The sequence below is a fragment of the Rousettus aegyptiacus genome, unplaced genomic scaffold (assembly GCF_014176215.1).
Source record: "Rousettus aegyptiacus isolate mRouAeg1 unplaced genomic scaffold, mRouAeg1.p scaffold_m13_p_5, whole genome shotgun sequence".
Classification (NCBI taxonomy): domain Eukaryota; kingdom Metazoa; phylum Chordata; class Mammalia; order Chiroptera; family Pteropodidae; genus Rousettus; species Rousettus aegyptiacus.
In genome coordinates, this window is record NW_023416308.1 from 30,138,698 (window position 1) to 30,163,191 (window position 24,494).

A 24,494-nucleotide genomic window follows, 5' to 3' on the forward strand; every position below is an offset into this window, starting at 1 on the left:
CTTTTTCTCCACATCCTTGCCAACACTTTGTTATTTCTTTTTTGATAACAGCCATTCTGACCGGTCCAAGGTGATATATCATTGTGATTTTCATTTGGATTTCCCTGATGATCTGTAATGAACATTTGTTCATGTGCCTGTTGGCCATCTGTATATCTTCTTTGAAAAAATGTCTATTCAGATTTTCTGCCCATTTTTTAATCTGATTTTTTTGTTTTTTTTATGATTAATTTGTATGAGTTCTTTACATATTTTGGATGTTAACCCCTCATCAAATATATGATTAGCAAGCAAATGCCTTCTCCCATTCAAAAAGTAATCATTTCACTTTGTCGGTAGTTTCCTTCATAGTGCAGAAGGTTTTTTTAGCTTAATGTATTCCCATTTGTTTAGTTTTGCTTTTGTTGTCCTTGCTTTTGGAGATGGGTCAAAAAAATCAGTGCCAAGATCAATGCCAAGGAGCTCACCTTGTTTTTTCTAGTTTTATGGTTTTAAGTCTTACATTCAAGTATTTAACCCATTTTGAGTTAATTTATATGTCCAGTATAAGACAGTGGTCCAGTTTTCCCCAACACTATTTATTGAAGAGACTGTCCCTTCTCACTGTATATTTTTGCCTTTTTTGTTGTAAATTAATTGGCCATATATACATAGTTTCTAAGTTCTCTTATTCTGTTCTGTTGACCTATGTGTCTGTTTTTATGTCAATGCCATACTATTGTGATCACTATAACTATAGTTTAAAATCATGGAATGTGATAATTACAGCTTTGTTTTTTGTTCTCAAGATTGCTTTGACTCTTTAGAGTCTTTGTGGTTCCATACAAATTTTAGGATTGTTTGTTATATTTCTGTGAAAATGTCATTGGAATTTTGATAGGGATTGCACTGAATCTGTAAAATGCTTTGTGTAGTATGGACATTTTAACAATATTAATTTTTACAATCCATAAACATGAAATATCTTTCCATTTATTTCTGTCTTCTTCAACTTGTCATCAATGACTTAGTTTTCCACACACAGATCTTTTACTTTCTTGGTTAAATTTATCCCTAGGTATTTTATGCTTTACAATGCAATTGTAAACAAAATTTTTTTTCTTAATTTCTCCTGATAGTTTATTGTTAGTATATAAAAATACAACAAATTTTGAATACTGGTTTTGTACCCTGCACCTTGTTAGTTCTAATAGGTTTTCTTTTAGGTGGAGTCTTTAAGGTTTTCTATATATAAAATCATGTCATCCACAAATAGTGACAGTTTTTCATCTTCATTTCCAATTTAGATGCTATTGTCTTTTTCCTGTCTAATTGCTCTGGATTAAGTCTTCCAATACTACATTGAATAAAAGTGGAGAGAATGGGCATCCTTGTCCTGTTTCTGATCTTAAAGGCAAAGCTTTCAGCTTTTTGCTGTTGAATATGTTGTTAGCTGCGGGCTTGTCATATATAGCCTTTATTATGTCAAAGTATATTCCCTTTATACCTACCTTAAGACTTTTTATCATAAATGAATATTGAATTTTGTCAAATTTTTTGCATCTACTGAGATGATCATAAAATTTTTATCCTTCATTTTGTTAATCTGGTGTATCATATTGATTTGTAGATACTGAACCACTCTTGCATCTCTGGAATAAATCCCACTTGATCCTGGTATATGATCCTTTTGATGTGTTAGTGAATTTAGTTTGCTAATATTTTGTTGAGGATTTTTGCCTTCATTTTTATCAGGAATATGATCTGTAATTTTCTTTCTTTTTTTGTTGTCCTTGTATGTATTTGTTTTCAGGGTAATGCTGACTTCAATGAGTTTAGAAGCAATCCCTCCTCTTCAGTTTAGAAGAGTTTGCGAATAGGTGTTAAATCTTTGAATGTTTGGTAGAATTCACCAGTGAAGCCATCTAGCCCTGGATTTTTGTTTGCTGGTAGGTTTTTGATTACTAATTCAATTTCCTTACTAGTAATTAGCCTGTTCAGATTTTGTTTCTTTATGTTTGATCTTTAAAATTGCATGTTTCTAGAAATTTATCCATTTCTTCTAGGTTGTCCAATTTTTTGTCATATAATTGTTCATAGTTGTCTCATACTTCTTTGTTTTTTTTTTTTTTTGGTTTTTTTTGGGGGGGGTTATCACTTGTAACATCTCTTTCATTTGTGGTTTTATTTATTTGAGCTCTCTCTATATATTTTTCTTAGTTTCTCTTAGAATCTAGCTAAGTTTGTCAATTTTGTTTATCTTTTCAAAGAACTCAGCTCCTAGTTTCAGTGATCTTTTCTATCGTCTTTTTGTATCTACTTCCTTTATTTCCACTCTGTTCTTTATTATTTCCTTCTTTATACTAACTTTGGCCTTCTTTTTTCTTTCTTTAGTTCCTTTAATTGTAATGTTTTATTAAGAATTTTCTTGTTTCTTGAGGTAGACTTTTATCTTTATAAACTTCCCTCTTAGACTGCTTTTGCTGCATCTCATAGATTTGAATATGTTGTATTTCTATTTTCACTTGTGTCAAGATGATTTTTTATTTCTCCTTTGATTTCTGTATTGGCCTATTGATTGTTTAATCAGCACGTATTTCTGATTCTTCTAGTTTTTGTGGAATTGACCTCTAGTTTCATACCATTAAGGTCAAAAAAAAAGATGCTTGATATAATTTCAACCTTCTCAAATTTATTGAAATTTATAGCCTAATGTGATCTATTCTGGATAATTCCCATGCACACTTGCAAAAAAATTGTATTATTCTGCTTTGGGATGGAATGTTCTGTATATATCTATAAAGTTCATCTGTTCTAATGTTTCATTTAAGGCCAATGTTTCCTTATTGATTTTCCATTATGATCTATCCATTGATATCAGTAGTATATTAAAAAGTCCTTTATTATGATTGTATTTCTGTCCATTTATCCCTTTAGGTCTGTTAATATTTGTTTTATATATTTAGGTGCTTCTACATTTGGTGCATAAATATTTACAATTGTTATATCTTTTTGCTGGATTGACCCCTTTATCATTATGAAATGCCCATCTGTCTTTTATCACACTCTTTGTTTTAAAGCCTATTTCATCTGATATAAGTATAGCTACCCCATCTTTCTTTTAGTTTCCATGTGCATGAAACATCTTTTTTCACCCCTTTACTTTCAGTCACTGTATGTATATCCTTACATCTGAAATGAGTCCCCTGTAGAAAACATACACATGGATCTTGGTTTTTTATTTATTTATTTATTTAATCCATTCAGCCATGCTATGTTTTTTTTATTGGAGAATTTAGTCCATTTACATTTAAAGTAATTACTGATATATATGTACTTACTGTCATTTTGTTCATTACTTTCTGGCTGTGGTACAGTTTTCCATTTCTTTCTTCTCTAGCTTCATTCCCTTGTGGTTTAATGACTTCCTTCCTTTAGTGTTATGCTTAGACTCTTCTTTATCCTTTATGTATCTAAGTTTATGCTTTCTGATTACTATAAGGCTTACATATAACAGCCTATATATAACAGTCTATTTTGAGTTGACTGCAAATTAAGTTTAAATGCATGCTAAATCTCTACATTTTTACTACCCCACACACACATTTTAGATTCCTGATGTCACAATTTACATGCTTTTATTTTGTGTATCCATTAACTAATTAATAGTTATATTATTTTTACTACTTTTGTCTTTAAACTTCATAATAGATTTAGATGATTCATCTACCACCTTTACTATATATTTACCTTTACCAGTAAGATTTTTACTTTTGTATGTTTTCTTGTTACTAATTAGTGCCCCCTTTTTTTTCAGCTTAAAGAAGTCCCTTTAACATATCCCTTAGGCCAGTGTCATGGTAATAAACTCCTTTAGCTTTTGTATGTCTAGGAAGCTCTTTATCTCTCTTTCAATTTTGAATGATAATCTTGCTAGGGAGAGTATTCTTAGTTTAACGTTTTCTTATTATCATTTTCAGAACTTTGAATGTATCATGCCATTTCCTTCTGGCATGCAAAGTTTCTTCTGAGATATCTGCTGATACCTTTAAGGTACAGGTGAGTTTCTTTATAAAAAAAGTTGTTTTTCTCTTGCTGTTTTAAGGTCCTCTATTTCTTTAACTTTTGATACTTGAATTATCATGTGTCTTGATATGGGTCTTTTAGTTCATCTTGTCTGGAAGATTGGGCTTCCTGGCTTTGAATGTCTATTTCTTTTCCCAGGTTAGATAAATTTTTCACTGTAAATTTTTCAAATAAGTTTTCTTCCTGTTCTTTCTCTCTTCTCCATCTGGGACCCCTATAACATGAATGTTATTCAACTTGATGTTGTCTCAGAGGTCCCTTAAGCTATCTTCACTTAAAAATATATATATATATATTTATTTTTGCTGCTCTGTTGGGGTGAGTTCCACTGCTCTTTCTTCCAGATGACTGATTCTTTATTCTGTTTCATCTCTTCTGTTGTTGAAGGCCCTTATTCTATTTTTCAGTTCTATTTTTGTATTCTTCAGCTCTATGACCTTTTTGGTAATTTATTATATTTTCTATCTTTTATATAAGTTCTCACTGTTCATCCATCTTTCTCAGTTTGGTGAGCATCTTCATGACCATTATTTTGAACACTTTATCAAGCAATTTCCTTATCTATGCTTCATTAAAGTTTTTTTTTTCCTATTACTTTCATTAGGAATATACTCCTTTGTTCTCATTTTCCTTGACTCTCTTTTTGTTTCTAAGTATTAGGCCAAACAGCTATCTCTTTGTCTTGAAGGACTGGCCCTGTGTAACAGATTAACCTTATTGTTTAATCTTGCCCTAGTTCCTGGTTGTCTCTTAAACCTTTGTGATTATATAAGCAGCCTGATTTTTTTTCTTGGTAGGTCCCAGTTTTTGAGAGTTTGCCAAAACCTGTGAGTGTTCTTGAGGGAGGGACCTCAGTCAACACTTGGTTTCAGAAAGATCGAAAGATAGACCCTCAGTCAGCAGCTATTATATACAGATACATACAGTCCTGTGGGGCCATGATCACAGATCCTGCTGGCCACCAGACAAGGTGATCTGGAGGTATCCCCTTACCGATAGCTGCAAACCTTGGGGCTTCGGATGAATGTATGAGCTCTTTCTGGTGGTGGTGAACTAAAGAAAGGCCAAGGGAGACTGCATAGACAGTAACCCCCAGCCTATGTTCCCTGAGAGCACTTTTGCAGCTTCTAGAATTGTGGTAAACCTGAAGCCTGCCCCTGAAGTTGACGTTACAGAACAAGTAAACAGGCTTTTTTTTTTTTTTTTTTTTTTTAGGAATACTGGAAGTGTAATTCAGTCTGTTGTCTGTGTAGTAACCTGGACTTGGTAGCCTGCCAAGAACTGTCTCTATGATTATTTCAGACCTGTGGGGCCCATAAATGCAACCCATCTCTGGCCACCAGAGCAAGGCACTCAAAAGGTGTCCCCTGTCTGTAGTGCACAAGCCTGCCAGCTTTGGTGGGGACCATGAGAGAGGTGCAGAAGGGTGAGGCACTCTCCTAGTTGGCTCTGGCATGGGTCATGGGAGCACTGCAGAGGGCTGGGGAGCTTACCCAGTTGGCCTTGGTGCAGGCCACTGGAGAAGTGGGCAGGGGGGAACCCTTACTAGTGCTAGCAGGTTAGAGGCAAAGTGCAAAACTGGTGTCCACAGAGAGAATCCCAACAGGCTCCTGTCCCTCCAGCAGACACTTTAAGATTAGCAAATGGTTCCCCTTTACTTATCGTCTAGGCACTTTTCAATCTGCTGCTTTTGTGCTGAGTGCCTGGACAAGTGAGTCTGCACATGAGCCCTTTGAAAGAAAAATCTCCTTTTCCCTCTGCCTCATTGGTTTTCAAACCCAGATATTTTGAAAGCTAATCCCTCTGGCTCTGGTCTCAAAGGCTCTGGTTCGTGATGTGGTGCACAAACCCCATGCTCCTCAGGGAGAAACTCCACATTTGTGGGACCTCTCCCAATTGTAGGTCACCATGCCAGGGGTGAGGGTTTTGGTGAGATCAGGTCTTTGCCTCTCCTGTCCATCTTATGTGGCTTTTTTATCCTTTGTTGTACAGAAGCTGTTCAGTTAGTTTTCAGCAGAGGAAACTGATCCACATGTAACTAGATTTGTTGTGCCCATGGGAGAAGGTGAGTGTAGGATCTTCCTACACCATCATCTTTGATAACTGACTTCTTAATAGAAACAATGTATGCCAGAGAATCATCAAAGAAAATAATTACCAACCTAGAATTACAGATACAGCAAAAATACCCTCAAAAATAATGGTGAACTAGACACATTTTCAGACAAGAATTAACGAATTTGTCAATAACCACCTGCAACAGAAAACACAAAAAGGTGCACTTCAGAGAAAAATGATAAAGGAGATAAAGCTCAGAGATGTATAGAGGAAAATGCAACAAAAACTAAATTATTTGGGTAAATCTAAATGACGCTAAATAAACAATAAAATAATAATGTTTGTAGATATAAAACATATATATCATGAAGAAATGATAATAGCACCAAAGACAGAAGGGAGGAAAATGTATTTAAACTGTTCTTATGTGCTTTCTTTGCCCTGGATTTGGTAAACATATTAATTTGTAGTAGACATTAATAATTTAAGAATGAATACTATAGTCTCTATCTAGTCAAACCAAAAGAACAGAAAAAGGACAATAGAACAAGTAGAAGAAATAAAAAAAAATAAGATGATAAATCCAAATATCAGTAATTACATTAAATGTAAACAAACCAAATACCTCATTTAAAAGACAAGAGTTTTCATGATGGATTAATGAAAACAAATTCTAATTATATACTGCTTATAAGGTATGTACCTTAAACACATGGAAAAGTAAAAGGATAGAAAGTATGTATTATATGACCAACCAAAAGAGAGCTGTGGTATCTACAGAAAGAAAAATATTTTAACATCACTCTGACTTACATTAGAATCACATAGGTAGTGTTCAGTCTCCTGCTTAGAAGGTAAATGCATGGAAAAGTTAAATTGGACCTTATTCATCTTCATTTCCCATGGTACCATGCAAGCTACAACTTCTACCTGCCACATATCTTGCATCTACTACATCCTAGTCAAGTTTCATCTTGCCCACTTCTGTATCTCCTCAATCTAAGATATGTTTGCACCACAAACTAACAAAGTGAGAAAAGACGTATTTAAATATGGAGGAAAATTAACTGAGCACTTACCTTTTTAACATATGACATGTATCTTTTATCCAGATGATATGAACCATATTCATTTTCAACCTGCACAGCTATGATGGGGCCATAATTTTCATACTAAGGATCAGGAAAATGAGAGTTTGACAGTAAGGCTACTTGTGGGGAAGGGCTGGATTTTCTCAATTTGTTGTTACACACACATATTTAATGTTTCATAAAAACAACATATTTCTAAACTCAATTCAAATGGGAGCATATGTAGCCAGTAAGGAATAACTGACTGTACTCTACTCTGATAAGGGAGAAAGAGGACACAAAGCCTAAAAGAATGTTTCTCAAATCTTTATATCTTATCTTCTACTGACAGACATTTATAACTTTTTCATCTATCCAATGAGGAATCCAGCATATTAGAGAATAGAAAAAGAAAAAGATCCATAAATTGACTTTACCTGAGATTAACCAAAGCAAGAGACTGAGCCTTATAAATACAACTGAAACTTCTAAAAGAAGGGTACTCAGTAGTGAGTGCAGATTCATAATACCATAATAAAATGCTTTAAATACCTCCCAGCCTCCACAAGCCCTGATTTTGTGCTAAGAAATCTTTAGATTACTAATTTAATTTTCCAGGAGTTTCAAGGCCTTGTCCTGATTTGGGATGCTGTGAGAACTTTAGTTCAATACTGTGCAATAGAACTGTCTGTGATATAAATGTTCTGTACTCACACTATTCAATATGGTAGTAACCACCCATATGTGGCTATTGAGCATTTGAAATGTATATGGTATAAATGAGGAACAGAATTTTTAATTTTATTTATTTAAATAGCCACATTGGACAGCTCTAATCTCTGTAAAGGACTATCTAGTATCCCCCAAGTGGCACACTGATTCATGTTCTTCAGTCACTTAGTAGTTTCAATTGCTTCCCTAAGTCTGATTAGTTCTGGGATACTCAGCATTAGAAACAAACTTTGTCCCTAGTAAATTCACACTATGTGAAGCCTTCTGGCCATGTACGAGCCTGTCATTGCCTCCATTCAATCTGTATTAACATCTCCTTCAAATGATTACTGTGAGGATAAAATAAAAAAGGTAAATGTTAATTGCCTAGCACAAAGTTTGACACCTAATAGTATATAGTTGTTTTTTCCCTCTAATCTTTTCCTACCTAGTAGATAGTCCTTTTTTTTATTTTCCAATCATTTTAGAAATATTGTGGTGTATTAGTTCTACATAAATAAGTATGCATGGCATTGTGGTTTCATTGCAGGGGAAGTATATTAAAAATCAAATAAAATGCAACTTCTACAAAATCACTAACCTAAAATTACCTAACCTATTATTTGTGAAGGACTGACATATAATTATCTTTAGCAGTTAAATTAAGACATTTGGTGATAGAAAGCAAAGAAATAATGGAGAAACAAAAATATACTGAGTGCAGTTCTAATAAAAAGGCATCTAGTTGGGCAGCAGATGAGGAAAAAGCACAAAAGTGGGGCAAAACCTGATATTTTTTAAATAAGGAATTAGAATTGGCTGCTATGTAAACTTCCTGTTTCTGAATGATAGAAAGTAGTCTAACCCTATCTAGGCAATCAATTCAGACAATTTACTTCCCTTGGTCATAGAGATTGACAATTGAGTTTTACCTGGAGTGGTGCTATCCTAGGAATCAATTGATCAAAATATCGATTCACTGCTTTAGTGAAGCCCTTGTAAGTTGTTCTCAGTTTCATTTTTGGATCCTGGAGTAACCAGCTAGGATTTAAAAGGCAAGACTCAGACTTTGGGTAGGAGATAGCAAAAATAAATGTTCAAGCATATGATGCTAGAAAATAAAGACAGATTTGCACAGCCACATTGAAACAATATATTGTGAGATTATAATCCATCTTTAAGAAAAAGCAGTCTGTGTTCCAATTACGAATAGCTTACCACCTCAGCCACCACCACTTTCCTCAAAATACAAATGAGAGTTGTATAATGATGAAATGATCTAGGGCAGGCTAAATCAGAGTCACCGTATGTCTATTTTTTGTAAATAAAGTTTTATTGAAACGCAGCCACACATATTTGTTTACAGATTATTATGGCTGTGTTCCTGTCACACCAGCAGGACCGAGTAGATGCAACAGAGACTGTATGTGACCGTCAAAGCTGAAAAAATTTATTATCTCACCTTTTACAGAAAAAGTTTGCCAACCCCTAATCTGGAGTGAGATTTTTATACAGCTGTTTCAAAGGTTTTTCTTTTCTTTAATGCTCTTTGATGAAATATTATTCAGCCATGAAAAAGGTATGAGAAACTGGTACAAGCTACAACATAGATGAACCTTGAAAACATTCTGCTAAAAAAAAAAAAAGCCAGGTACAAACGGTCATATATTGTATTACTCCATTTATATGAAATATTCAGAATAGGCAAATCCGTAGAGAATGAAAGCACATTAGTGGTTGCCAGGAGCTTGGGGGAAGGAGGAGTGGTGAGTGACTAGATACAACATTTCCATCCTGGATGATAAAAAAAGTTCTGGAACTAGATAGTTGTGGTGGTTGTTTAATATTTTTAATGTGTTTAACTGTCAAAAAATTGCGCACTTTTAAATGATAAGTTTTATATTAAGTATATTTTACTATAAGAAAAAGTGATCAGAAGCAAAAAAGAAAAAAGAAAACACTCTTTTTAAAGAGAGATAATCAACCCCATTTCTTGCCAGTTGTACTGCCACCACAAAAACTAGAACTTACAAAAATATTGCTTAAATGGTAGCCATTAGTTTTTATTTTTAAAACATACTCTACCCTCATTTTCACTGCAGAGATGAGATAGAGGTTTATTTTTTTTTAAAGTACTATATAACTTCCAATATTTAAAATTCATTTTTTATGTCATTAAATGAGAAAAACAGTGCAGTTAAAAACATGAACATAGAAAACCAAGGAAAACACTTTGTTGTAACTTACATCTGAATGGACTTAGGGCCCACATGGAGCCAGGGTAAGGGCCTCAGAGCACGACTCACCTGGGTAGGCCTCCAAGGTCTAAGTCGTTGCCAATATAGGGACCTGGACACAGAATGACCCAGAGCCCCTCCTTGGAAGCTATAGATATAAAAGCTCTGTAGGGTGAAGCAATAAAGATAATTCCACATTAAAAGCTGAGGCCTGGAATCACTGCTGTGTTTCTCTCTGAGGTCTCTTCCTCTAAGGTTACACTGGGTGGAACACCCGGCCTGGTCAGCAAAAATCCTAATAGAAAACCATACCCAGGGGGAACAAGAATCCCTACACTGAGTAAGAAAGGGGCTCAGTCCAAGCACCAGAGACCAGGACATTAAAGTAAAAGTCTAGAAATCCTAAACCAGACACCAAGTTTCTCTCCTAATTCTACTCCTCTCTGCTGCAGCTCCTGTCTCCATCACTGGCACTACCATGCCAGAGAGCCACCTAAGGCAGACACTTTCAAATCATCCTTGTTCCTCTTTCTTCTTTATCTCCTACTTTCAGTAAGTCATCAAATCATGTATACTCCTCCTCCTCAAGGTTTTCAAATGTGAAACTCCTCTTAATATCTAGTGCTACCACACTGGTTAAGGAACTCATATTTCATATAAGATATTACAATTGTTTTCTAACTGCTTTCCTTTCTTCATTCTTACCTTCTTCCAATGTTTGTCCAGTCACTGTTAATAATATCATCAACAACAAAAGTAAGAGCTAATTTCGCCTTGTATCAGCATCAAGCAAAACAGCTCAATTTTTAAAGTTTATATTGTCTCCAGTTTCCAGATTAAAAAAAAAAATAAAAGTTTAATGGAGTCAAACCTTCCTTACGGTCATATTTTTAGTAAATGAAAGAGCTTCAAATAAAATAAGGCAGAATGCCTCCCGAAATGAAAAGTAACTACTATGTTATTCTATCTCTTAGAAAAACTGTTGGCACAATCTTTCTAAATGCAAATATGAACTTCCCAAATTAAAAGTCTTCAAATAACTCCCTATTGCCTTTAAAAAAGATTCCAAATTTTGTAGCAAGCCAGGATGTATAAAGCCAGGATGTGGTCAACTATCTTTTCAGCTTTATATTTGGAGGTTCTGCTTAAAACTAGTAGGAGAACCAAACGGTTCTCAGTTCCCAGAAAATATGATATACGGCAGAAAGTTAATCACCAAACTCATTTTGTTTTCTTCTAAGCCCAGAACTCAACTACATTTCCCAGCCTCCTGCGCCTTTAGATGTGGCTATGTGACTGAATTTGAGCCAACAGAATGTGAAAAGAAAAAATGTGTTATGTTCCCAAAAAAGACTCCATATCTCTGTCTTCTTGCTGGCTTGATGCAAACAAACATGGTGGTTTAGAAGCTATGTGATGAAAATGGTGAAGCCATAAGAAAGAAAAACCCTGAATCCCTCAGTTACTTCTTAGAAGACACACACATGCTCACCAGGAATACCTATTTTAGAGCTTACTTAAATGAAAATAAAATTTTATTGTTAAAAGATGTTGAGGTTTACGTGTTACAGCAACTAACATCACCTTAATTAATTAAAATGTTTTCTCACATCTCTGACTCTGCACTTGCTGGACTCCTACTAGTTTACTCCTATTCAATATTCTAATTCACTTCAGCTATAATTTCACTGTTGTCTTCCCTGACCTGTTCCAGCTGTTTGGGTTGTATATGCCTGGTATATATATTATCTGTCCATCTATAGCACCAAAGACAATGAACAGGACTAATACATATCTTTGAATAAAAAGTTATTCTACTATCATGTCTTAGAAACTCTGTAAATGATAGCCCAGAAATCTCCTCTTATAACTGAGATAGCAGCATCCTCATTATAGATTAAAACTGCAGCACTGTGGATATATACTTTCTAAATCACACTGCAAAATGTACCACAGGCACTAAAGTCTAGGCTCCACTGGAAATAACAGAATCACTGCTCAAGAAGGCTTCAATCCATAGAACAAAATTTTCAGAGCTTCTTGTGGTTCTCAAAGCAGAAAGTAAGGTGCCCCCTATTGTTCATTTGATCCCACAGAGTCAAACATCTATCTCTGAGCCACAGAAACAGGCAACTTAAGCATTAAGACATACCTCAAATCCAGATCTCCAGTAAAATAAAACTTGTGTCTTTGTGGCTCATGATGGCTCCAGGGAACATGCCTACAATGAAAAAATAAGAAATCAAAATACAAATCTTTCACTTGCCTTGATTCCATATTGAGTCCTCCAGTTTCAATATAGCTCCAGGACCATCTCTACTGTAAAGAAGACTGAAGATTACAATAGCCAAATATGTTTGTGTGTTTGTGTGCGTGTGTGTATCTGTGTACACTGTGTATTAGGTTCAAATTTTCCTCCTTCAAATGTCCAGCAAAGATCCAAGCAGTCAATATTTTTCTATGATTCTGAACTATAGGTAAAACAGACGTATAAGTAATTTGTTCTCAGGTAAAACAACAATTTCTTTGAAAAAATACTCATGAAAATATATGAAAAATATAAATCCACATCTATAAAGGCAAAAAGGGAAAACCATTAACCACAATACAGAAACCAGAAAAAGCTGAATATTTATACAACTGAATTATGTAATGTTATTTAAATAAAATAAAATCCAGCAAGTAAAATTCGTAATACCCAGTAACCATTAAAAGAATTACTATGCATGCAAAGAAACAGGAACATATGATGCATAAAAAGAAAAAAAATCAAGCAATAGAAACTAATTCAGAAATGACATGTAGAACAAAACTAGCAGAAAAGAACATTTATAAGGTATAAAAATATATATACCATATCTTTAACAAGTAAAGGAATATATGACCATAATGAGAAAAATGAAAGCTATAAAGATACTAATGGAACTTCTAAATTTTGAAAATATCTGAAATTTAAAATATTATAAAAAGCAGGAAATGAAAAATATATGGGCTCAGACTAACATCAGAGTAGATACAGCAGAATAAAAAAATGAGTGAACTTTTATAACAAAAAAATATACAAAATTAAAAACTGAAAGAAAAAAGACTAAAAAATAAATAAGTAAAGCATCAATGATATGTGAAATCTTATTAAGAAGTCTAGTGTACACGTAATTGGAGACCTGGAGAAGGAGGAGGGCAAAAATATTAAAAGAATAAAGGCCAAAACTGTGCCAAGTTTGTTGAAAATGATAAACCTACAAATGGAAGAACTTCGAAGAATTACAACTAGACTTTTCTTTAAAAGCCTACATCGTAGCACATCGAATTGCTGAAAAACAATGAAAAATAAAATATCTTAAAAACAACCAAAAAAGGAAAAATAAATTATACACAGAATAAAAAAAGATAAAAAATACAGCATATTTGTCATCAGATAATTGGCAAGTTAGAAGACAATTAAGAAACATTTTAAGGTACCAAAAAACCCTGTCGACCAAGAATTCTATATCCAGTGAAAGGATCTCTCAAAATTGAAGATGAAAGAAATAATTTTTTTCAGAAAAACAAAAGCAAAGAGAATTCATTACCAACAGACTTCCATTCTAAAAAATTTTAAAGGAAGTACTTCAGCAGAAGAAAATGATGAAATTCATAATCCACACAAAGGAAGAAAAGCACCAAAAATGGTAAATATGTGGATAAATAAAGATTTTTACCACTTTAAATTTCCATCAACTAAAATTACATGTCCGAAGCAAATATATATATATAATATATATTTATATATATTATATATATTATGAATTTTGTATCTTATAAAAACAAAACACATGACACAACATAGCACAAAAGATGGAAAGAGTGAAATGTAAGTATACCATTGTAAGATTGTATAATAATAGCTTTATAATTTTAGGTAAGAGAAAACAATTAGGAACTTAATTTAAGAATATAAATATAGAACCTTACACAGAATCTTTGGATCCAGGATCATGAAAATTATTTAATGCAATACCCCACTTTTAACAATGGATAGATCATCCAGATAGAAAATCAATAAGGAAACACTAGACTTCAGCTAAACATTAGGCTAGAAGAGCCTATTAGACATATACAGAACTAGCAGTAGAATACACATTCTTCTCAAGCATACATGGAGCATTCTCTAGAATAGATCATATATTAGGCCAAAAACCAAAACTTAATTAATTTTAAAAGACTGAAATTATATCAAGCATTTTTCTGACTACAATGCTATGAAACTAGAAATCAATTACAAAAAGAAAAATGGAAAATTCACAAATATGTGGCGATTAAACAGAAAAATGAAAAAATAGTCCATATTCGGGATTAATATAAATAACATTTAATATTGTTAAAATGCCCATGCTACTCCAAACAATCTACAGATTGAATGCAATCTCTATAAAAATTCCAATAACATTTTTCACAGAAATTTTTTAAAATTCTAAAATTTATATGAAATCACAAAAGACCTCAGAGCAATCTTGAGAATGAGGAACAAAGCTGGACACATCACACTTTGTAATTTTAAACTCTTACAAAGGTATAGTAATCAATACATTATAATGTACTGGCATAAATACAAACATATAGATCAATGGAATAATATACGTAGCCCAGATATGAACCCATACACATATGGTCAATTAATTTATTACAAAAGAGCCACAAATATATGAGGAAAGAACAGTCTCTTTAATAAATGGTGCTGGGAAATCTAGACAGACACACACAAAAGAATAAACTGGACCCCTACCTTACAACACACACACACACAAATCAACTCAAAATGGATTAAAGACTTAAACATAAGATATGAAACCATAAAACCCCTAGTAAAAAACACAGGGATCAGTTCCTTGGCATAAGCCCTAGCAATGGTTTTAGGATTTGACAGCAAAAGCAAATGAAACAAAAAGCAAAAGGAAACAAATGGGACTACATCAAACTAAAAAAATAAAATCAACAAAATAAAAAAGCAACCGATGGAATAATAAAATCTTTGCAAATATGCAAATCTGATAAAATATGCAAATCTGATAAAGGTTGCAAAATATACAAGGAATTCATACAACAAAAACAGCAAAAAAAAGAGTAGGTTGGAGAAACATGGCGGAGAGACGTCCCCAGATCTCTCTCTTTGAAACAATGATAAACTGAACATCCAAAATGCTAGAAAAAACACCCAAACTGCATACCAGCATGTCTGAGCATGGGATCTACTCATAAGAGCTTCCATAGAGCAGAACCCTAGGTTTCAGGTGGTGGACCAGGAGAAATAAAGAAGCTGCCTCTAGCAGCTGCCAGAGCTCCCTGCAGGAGGAGGGGGAGGGGAGAAGTTGCACGTTTCCACCACGAGTTCTCACAGTGAGTTCCTAGAATAGTCCTGCCTGGGAAAGCAAGAGGCTTAGATTCAACCTACTGGAAACCAAAAGAAAAGCACCTTCTTTGCAACAGGCTAAAGAGAGACCTTTATGTTATAAATCTTCTTTCTGGAAAAATAGCAGAACACACTTCCATTAACGCCCGAGCAGAGAAATAGTCCATTAAACACTACGAACAACCAAAGTGACAAGGCATCTCAGAAAGAAAGAGAAAAATCTCCAGAAAATAAGCTTACATACATAGAAATATGGGATTTAAATGACAGAGAATTCAGGATGGTACTTCTGAAAAAACTCAATGAGCTCCAAAACAACTCAAATCAATAATTTCAGGAACTGAAAAAACAACTAGATGAGCAGAGCAAAGAGAATGAAACCCTCAAAAAAAAAAAATGGAATTTCTGGAGATGTAGAACACACTGCAAGAGTTGAAAAAATGAAATAGCAAGCTTGGGAAATAGAGTCGACCAAATGGAGGAAAAAATTAGTGATATCAAAGACAGAAATCTGGAAATAAATCAGAAGGAAGAAGAGAGAAATCAAAGAATGAAAAATAATGAAAGATTAATTCAAGAACTAGCTGATACCATCAGGAGAAGAAACATGAGAAGAATAGACATTATAAAAGGCAAGGAAAGAAACAGGGATTAGAAAGCATTTTAACACAAATAGTTGACGAGAACTTCCCAAATCTAAGGAATGAGCTGGAGCTTTGAATTCAAGAAGTCAATAGAATACACAATTATCTCAAACCAAAATGGCCTTCACCAAGACACACTGTATTAAAGTTATCAAAAATCAATGACAAAGACAGAATTCTCAAGGCAGCCAGGGAGAAAAAATGGTAACATATAAAGGTAAACCCTTTAGATTATCTTTGGACTTCTCAGTGCAAACCTTACAAGCCAGAAAGGAATGGAATCAAATATTTAAACTATTAAGTGAAAGGAACTACCAGCCTAGAATAATGTATCCAGCTAAGTACTCCTTTAGATATGAAGGAAAAATTAAGACTTTGCAGACATACAAAAATTGAGGGAATTCTCCACTGCAAGACCTGTGTTACAGAAAATACTAAAAGATTTCCTGTTTCACCTAAAACAAAATGACAAAAAATATATATATAATTAGGAGTAAGATGACTAGCAGACAAATAGAAGCATAACAGGGCATTATAAGCTTAAATAAGAAAAGAATTGTTATAAGAAGATAGTAATGAACATTCAGCACACATAAGAACAAATTGAGATAACAATGACTGAAAAGAGGGGCATTCAAAAATCCAAATTCGCAAAGGGGTATGGATATAAGATATGCACAGATGAAAATGGATGACTGTATGTATATATAACTATCCTTTACATATCCGTAATGCTAACCACATGCCAAAGATTCAGAACCACTGTATATAACATAAAACAAAAAGAGAGAAAATCCACAAAAGGCAACCAAAAAAAAGAAAACTGAGGCACAAGGACAAGGAAGCAATGGACACACCAAACTACCAGAAAGCAAAAGATAAAATGGCTATAAGAAGACTTCATATTTCAATAATCACCCTAAATGTAAATGGACTGAATTCACCAGGAAAAGGAGCGGAGTTGCAGAATGGATTTAATGCAATCCCCTTCAAAATCTCATCAGCATTTCTTAAAGAAATAGAACAAAAAAAAATTATCATATTCACATGGAATCACAAAAGACTCCCAATTGCCAAAGCCATCCTGAGAAAAAAGAACAAAGCTGGAGGTATCACTTTGCCAGACTTCAAATTATACTACAAAGCAACAGTAATCAAAATGACATGGTATTGGCAGGAAAACAGACACACAGACAAGTGGAACAGAATTGAGAGTCCAGAAATAAATCCATATTTATATGGACAAATAATTTTCAACAAAATCGCCAAAAATATACAGTGGAGAAAGGAAAGCCTCTTCAATAAGTGTTGCTGGGAAAACTAGAAAGCAACCTGCAAAAGAATGAAACTAGTCTGTTGTCTATCACCACATACCAAAATTAACTAAAAATGAATTAAGGACCCAAATATAAGACCTGATACAATAAAATGCATAGAAGAAAACATAGGAACTAAACTCAAGGACCTTGGCCTTAAAGAGGATTTTATGAATTTGACCTGAAATGCAAGGGAAGTAAGAGCAAAAATAAATGAATGGAACTACATCAAACTAAAAGCTTCTGCTCAGCAAAAGAAACTGTCAACAGGTAAAGAGACAACTATCCAAATGGGAAACTATATTTGCAAGCAACTCCTCCGATAAGGGCCTAATATCCAAAATATGCAAAGAATTCATATGACTCAATAACAACAACATAAAACAAACAATCCAATCAAAAAATGGGCAAAGGACATGAACAGACACTTCTCCCTAGATGACACACAAATGGTCAACAAATGTATGAAAGGATGCTCAACATCGCTAGCTCTTAGGGAAATGCAAATCTAAACCACTATGAGATACCATCTCACACCTGTTAAAAAGGCTACACTCAACAGGACAAGTAATAACAAATGTTGGAGAGGATATGGAGAAATAGGAACCCTCATACACTGCTGGTGGGACTGCAAATTGGTACAGCCACTATGGAAAGTGGTATCTACGTTCCTCAAAAAACTAAGAATTGACCTATCATATGATCCAGCAATCCCTTTACTGGGTATTTACCCCAAAGACATGAAAACTCATATTTGAAAAGATATTTGCACATTGATGTTCATAGCAGCATTATTCCCAGTGGACATGACAAGAAAGCAACCGAAGTGTCTTATGACTGACGATTAGCTAAAGAAGCTGTGGTACATACATACAATGGAATATTACTCAGCCATAAGAAGAGATGTAATACTGCCATTTGCAACAACATGGATGGACCTCGAAATAATCATACTAAGCAAAATAAGCCAGACAGAAAAGGTTGAAAATCCCATGATATCACATATGTGGGATATAAACCTAAAAGCAACAAGTGAACAGGAGAAACAAACAGAGACTCAAGGACATGGGCAATGGTGGTTACCAGAAGGGAAGTAGGTGATGGGAGAGACAAAGTAAAAAAATAAAATGTTAAAAAAATTATGATATATAGTATGAAAAAAATAAAATGGCATTTAAAAAATAAAATAAAACATGAGAGAAAAAATAGAAATTACCTATTTTAAAAAGAAATAGAAAATCTAATTAAATTGGAAAATATAGAATTGCAATAACCCTGTATATACAAACCCCTGTACCAACACCATCATCGAAAATTACGTTTTTAGGAAATTATTTTTTTAATCATAAGAATCAAATTCCAAGATTCCATGCTATGTAAACTCATGTCAAATCTCAGTAAATTCATTTATAAAATTAGTATAAAAATTTAAAAATAGAGAAACATACAGAAGTGACACAGAAATATTTGGGGAGTACCTAATATGTGGCAGGTACTATTATAAACACCAAGGGTATTACCATCCACAACATGAAAAAAATCCTACCCTCATAAAGGTCACATTTTAGAAAATAAAGCTATAGAACTTTTAGAAAAAAACTTGGTGGGAATGCTCCATGACATTGGATTTGGCAATAATTTCTTGGATATAACAACAAAGACACACAAAAAAAGGAAAAATCGAAAAACTGAACTTTATGAAAATTTAAAAATATTGTGCATCTAAAAACACTTTCAACAGAGTGTAAGTCACAGAATAAGAAGAAAATATCTGCAATCACATATCTGTCATGGAATAATATCCAAAACATATAGAGAATTCCTATAACTCGGCAATAAAAACAAACAAAAAAAAGAAAAAAACTAACCAATTCAAAAGTGAGTAAAGGATTTAAATAGGTAATTCTTCAAAAGTTATGCAAATACCCAATAAACACATGAAAAGATGTTCAACATTACTAGTTTTTAGGGATATGTAAACCCAAAACACAATGAGAAACTACATCATAGGTTGACTATTTTTTGAAAGAAAAAACACACACACACAGAGCAAAATGAGTTTAGCATGAATGTGAAGAAATTGGAACATTTGCGCATTGCTGTTAGGAATGTAAAACAGTGCTGCTCCGGTGGAAAATATTATGAGGGTTCCTAAAAAAATTAAACAGTTTACAGTCTCATTGAGCAATTCCACTTCTGAGTATATACATAAAAGAGCTAAAAGCAGAAACTCAGATGATATTTACACACCGGTGTTAATAACAGCATTATTCGCAATAGCCAAATGGCAGAAACCACCCAAGTATCCAGAGATAAGTGGATAAACAAAATATAGCATATACATACAATGGAGTATTATTCAGCCTTAAAAGGAATGAAATCTGATACATACTACAACAGAGATGAACCCTGCACATTGTGCTAAATGAAATAAGCCATACAGAAAATAAAAGGACATATACTGTATGATCCCATGTATATGAGATACCTAGAATAATCAAACTCATAGAGATAGAAAATAAAACAGTAGTTATCAAGGACTAGTAGAAGAGAATGGGGAGTTATTGTTATTAACGGGTTCAGAGTTTCAGTATGAGATGATAAAAAGTTCTGAATATTGACATTGGAGAGGGGTGTGCAAAACAATGTGATTGTACTTAATGCCACTGACTTTAGAAAGTCTTTGGAATCTCTGGAAACCTAGTTGATGTTGTTTACTAAAACTAAACGTCTATCTACATCATTGTCCATCACATCCATTCCTAGATGTATATCCAACAGAAATGTTTATATATTCTCATCAAAAATAAGTACAATATTGTTCATGACCCCACTATTTATAATAGATAAAAACTGAAGATAATATGTCTATTCACAAGAGAAATACATTTCAGTGTGATTATCAATGGAATCCTATAAAGTTATGAGAACAAACAAGCTAAAATGTGGCAATATGGATACATCTCACAAACAATCTTGAACAAAGATATCAGATACAAAAGAGTACACATTGTGATTCATTTACATAAAATTAAAAAGCAGGCCAAAGTAATCTATGTGTGAGAAGATAAAGTAGTAATCTTTTGGTGTGAGGTCATGACTGTAAGAACAGATGAGAGAACTTCTGAGATGTTCGTGTACTTCAAGGTTTTGGGGGCTAGTTACAAAAATATGTTTGCTTTATTAAAATCCATTGAGCTAAACATAAATATTGTATACATGTTAAATTTCAATAAAATATTACTTTAAAAATAAAATTAAAATAAAGAAGAATGGGGAAAAAAAGAAATGGAGACTATAACTACCAATAAGGGTGTACTAGGCAATTAATACCAAACCTCCAAATAAGGGAAACAAAACAAAACACAAAAGAACAAGTTTTTCTTTACCTGTAAGAAGGCATACATAATAAAGACTTCCAGTTTCTGGTACAACAAATAAAGGATCTGAAAGTTGTCACTCCCATTTCACAACAAGAAAAAAAAAACTGAACAAGCTGAAAGTTGTTGAAAAGTAGCAACTCTAATATATCAGAATTGAGGTCAGAGAGAAAATTGCTATCCCAAAAACTGGTGAGGAGAAGCTGCCAGTGTAATGGTTAATTTACCGTCAACTTGACCAAAAATATCTGGCCATGGGGTGCCCAGATATTTGGTCAAACATTACTTTGGGTGTGTCTGTGAGGGTGTTTCTAGATGAGATTAACATTTGAATCAGTAGACTAAGTAAAGGAGATTGCTCTTCCTAATATGAGTGGTCATAATTGCCACTCCTTTTCAACGTTGTACTAAAAATTCTAGCTAATGCAATAACACAAGAAATGAAATAAAAGATATACGAATTGGAAAGGAAATAATACTTTCTTTGTTCACTGATGACATAATTGTCTGAGGGAAAATTCAAAAGAATTGACCAAAAAAGAAAAAGAAATTCCTCGAACTAATATGTGATTATAGCAAGGTTGATAAATACAAGGTTAATATACAAAAGTCAGTCATTTTACTATACGACGGCAATGAATAATTGGAGGACTGACGCTACCCGACTTCAAGGCTTACTGTAAAGCTACAGAAATCAAGATAGTGTGGTGTTAGTGAGAGAATGGGAAAGTAGATCAAGGAAATAGAATAGTGAGCCTAGAAGTAGACTCATATAAATACAGCCCACTTATCTTTGACAATGAAACAAAGGCAACACAATAGAGAAAAGATAATCTGTTTAACAAATGGTACTGGAACAACAAGATATCCACCTACACAAAACACTAGTGTAGACATGGATCCCAAACCTTTCACAAAAATGAACTCAAAATAAGTCGCAAGTGTAAAATGTAAAACTTTAAACCTCCTAGAAGACAACATTGGAGAAAATCTAGATGACCTTGTGTTTGGCAATGCTTTTTAAATAAAATAATAAAGGCATAATACATGAAATAAATTATTAAGTTGAACTTCATTAAAATTAACAACCTTCACTCTGCAAAAGACACTGTCAAGTGAATGGGAAGACAAGCCACAGGCTGGAAGAAAATCCTTGTAAAAGACATATTTAATAAAGGACTATTATCCAAAATACACGAAGAGTTCTTAAAATTCAATGATCAGAGAATAACAATACAATTTAAAAATGGGAAAGAGATCTGAACAGATAGCTAGCTCATCAAAGAGCCTATACAAGTGGCAAATAAGCACATGAAAATATGCTCAACATCATATACCATTAGGCAATTGCAAATTAAAATAAAAGTCAGATACTGCTACATATCAATTAGAATGGCGGAAGTCCAGAACACTAACAATACCAAATGCTGGTGAGACTGAAGCAACAGAAGTTCTCACTCATTGCTAATAGGAATGCAAAATAGTATAGCAATTTTGAACAACAGTTTGCCAGTTTCTTACAAAATGTACTCTTACCATATAAGCTCCAATTTTTACCCAAAGGAGTCAAAAATCTACACATGTATATGTATGCGGCTTTATTCGTTAATTGTCCAAACTCAGAAGAAACCAAGATGTCCTTCAGCAGATGAAGATAAATAAACATGGTAGATCCAAACTGTGGAAAACCATTCAGCACTAAAACAAGTGAATTATCGAGCTATGAAAATACATGAAGGAAACTTAAATGCATATTACTAAGTGAAAGAAATCAATCTGAAGAAGCTATGTACTATATGATTCCAACCATATGACATTCTGGAAAAGGCAAAACTCTGGAGACAGTAAAAAGATCAGTGGTTGCCAGGAGTTAGGAGAGAAAGAAACGAAAGGTGGAGAACAGAAGATTTTGGGGGTAGTGGAACTACTTTTTATAATTCTAGAATGATAGATATATGTAATTATACACTTGTCCAAGTGCATAGAATTTACAAAATGAAGACTGATCTGTAATGTAAACTATGGACCTTGGGCAATCATAATGTATCAATGTAGGTTCTTCAGTTATAACGAATGCTCCATTCTAGTGAGGGATATTGATAAAAAGGGAGACTCTCTGGAGGGACTGGGCAGGGGTCATATGGGAAACTTCTATGCCTTCCTCTCATTTTTATTGTAAACCTAAAACTGCTCTAAAAATTATCTTTTTCTATTAAAACAATAAAAAATAAATAAGTAAGTAAGTAAGTAAATAAATAAATAAATAAATTGAAAGCATCCAGAGAGAAATGATGTATAACCTATAGAGGAACCTCACTTGGAATTATAGACAATTGTGAAACACAAAATTGAACCCTGTTTAATGGAGGCCAGAGGAAGTAGCAAAATGTTTTTCAAGTGTGAAGGAAAAAAACTGCCAACTTCAAGGAAAACTTGTTTTCCTTTAGTCACACAGCACTTCCAATGCCAGATGTGTGGGTTTTTCCACACCAAACAATTTCTCCAGCTCTAAGCAGATACCAACTGTGTGTCTCACAATCTAACCCAATTCTAAAAATAACTTCTCAGGGTTAGCACAGACCCCACAGGTTAAGAGCCCAGCCCTCATTACTCTCTCCATCCCCATTTCAGATACCAGTTCCAGACTGTCACCTATACTTTCTGATCGACTGGCTACAAATCAGACCTCCTTCTGTTTGATAATTTGTTAAAACTGCTCACAGAACTCTGGGAAACACTTACTTTGGTTTACTGGTTTATTAAAGGACATAACTCGGGAACAACCTTATGTAAGAGATCCATGGGGCCAGGTATGGGGAAAGGGCATGAAGCTACCATGTCCTCTCTGGGTGCATCAGCCTCGCAGCACCTCAATATGTTCACAGACCTGGAAGTTCCCTGAAACCCTTCAGTTAAAGTTTTTATGGAGGCTTCATTAAGTAGGCACCTTTGATGAAATCACTGGCCAGTGGTAATTAACTCAATCTTAAGCCCCTCCCCTCCCCAGGGGTCAAACCCTCTGTACTTATCTGCTTAATTTTGCTGTGTACCTAAAACTCTAAAAAATAATGTATATTAATAAAAATAAATTCTTTAATTCCTCAAACTACAAAAAATAAAAATATGTATAGCCCTCTAAGAAGCAGCAATTAAATGGACTGCTGTCTTTACAACAGAGACAATGAAAGCCAAAAGGCAATGGCATATCTTAGGATACTGAAAGAAAACAACTGCCAATCTAGAATTTCATACCAGTGAAAATATTCCTCAGAAATGAAGACATTTTCAGATAAACAAAAGCCGAGAACTTTGTCACCAACAAATCTACACTACAGAAAATTTAACTGTGTTCTTCACACAGAAAAAAATAGTCTTATTATTTAGAATTAAAATACATAACAACAATGGCATATACATCAAGAGAGAAATAACTAGAGATAAAGGACTGAAATGTCTTTGCATTAAAAAGTGGATAAAAAAACAAGTAAAAGTACAAAAGAGCATCAGTTAATAAATCAAGGATCCTGAGTATACAGTAAAAGAGCGTATATTTCTCAAGCTAATAGAGGAAAGGAAATGGACACTCTATCATTCCAAAAAAAAAAAAAAATAGCAAAGAAAATA

General features: G+C 33.8%; 1 protein-coding gene across 8 annotated transcripts in view; it reads right to left on the reverse strand.

Annotated features, from left to right (window-relative positions):
- LOC107516626 (beta-galactosidase-1-like protein 2) overlaps positions 1–24,494 on the reverse strand; it is a 54,518-nt gene that overhangs the window by 25,998 nt on the left and 4,026 nt on the right. For 6 of the 8 annotated variants that reach the window (XM_016156535.2, XM_016156536.2, XM_016156541.2 and 3 more), the window contains 4 exons: positions 12,294–12,362; positions 10,211–10,306; positions 8,837–8,945; positions 7,203–7,295 (listed from right to left, as the gene is read on the reverse strand). In XM_016156535.2, coding sequence (XP_016012021.2) covers positions 7,203–7,295; positions 8,837–8,945; positions 10,211–10,306; positions 12,294–12,362 — 367 coding nt within the window. The remainder of the gene's footprint in view (positions 1–7,202; positions 7,296–8,836; positions 8,946–10,210; positions 10,307–12,293; positions 12,363–24,494) is intronic. The other 2 variants (XM_016156538.2, XM_036221275.1) reach the window with 2 other exon arrangements.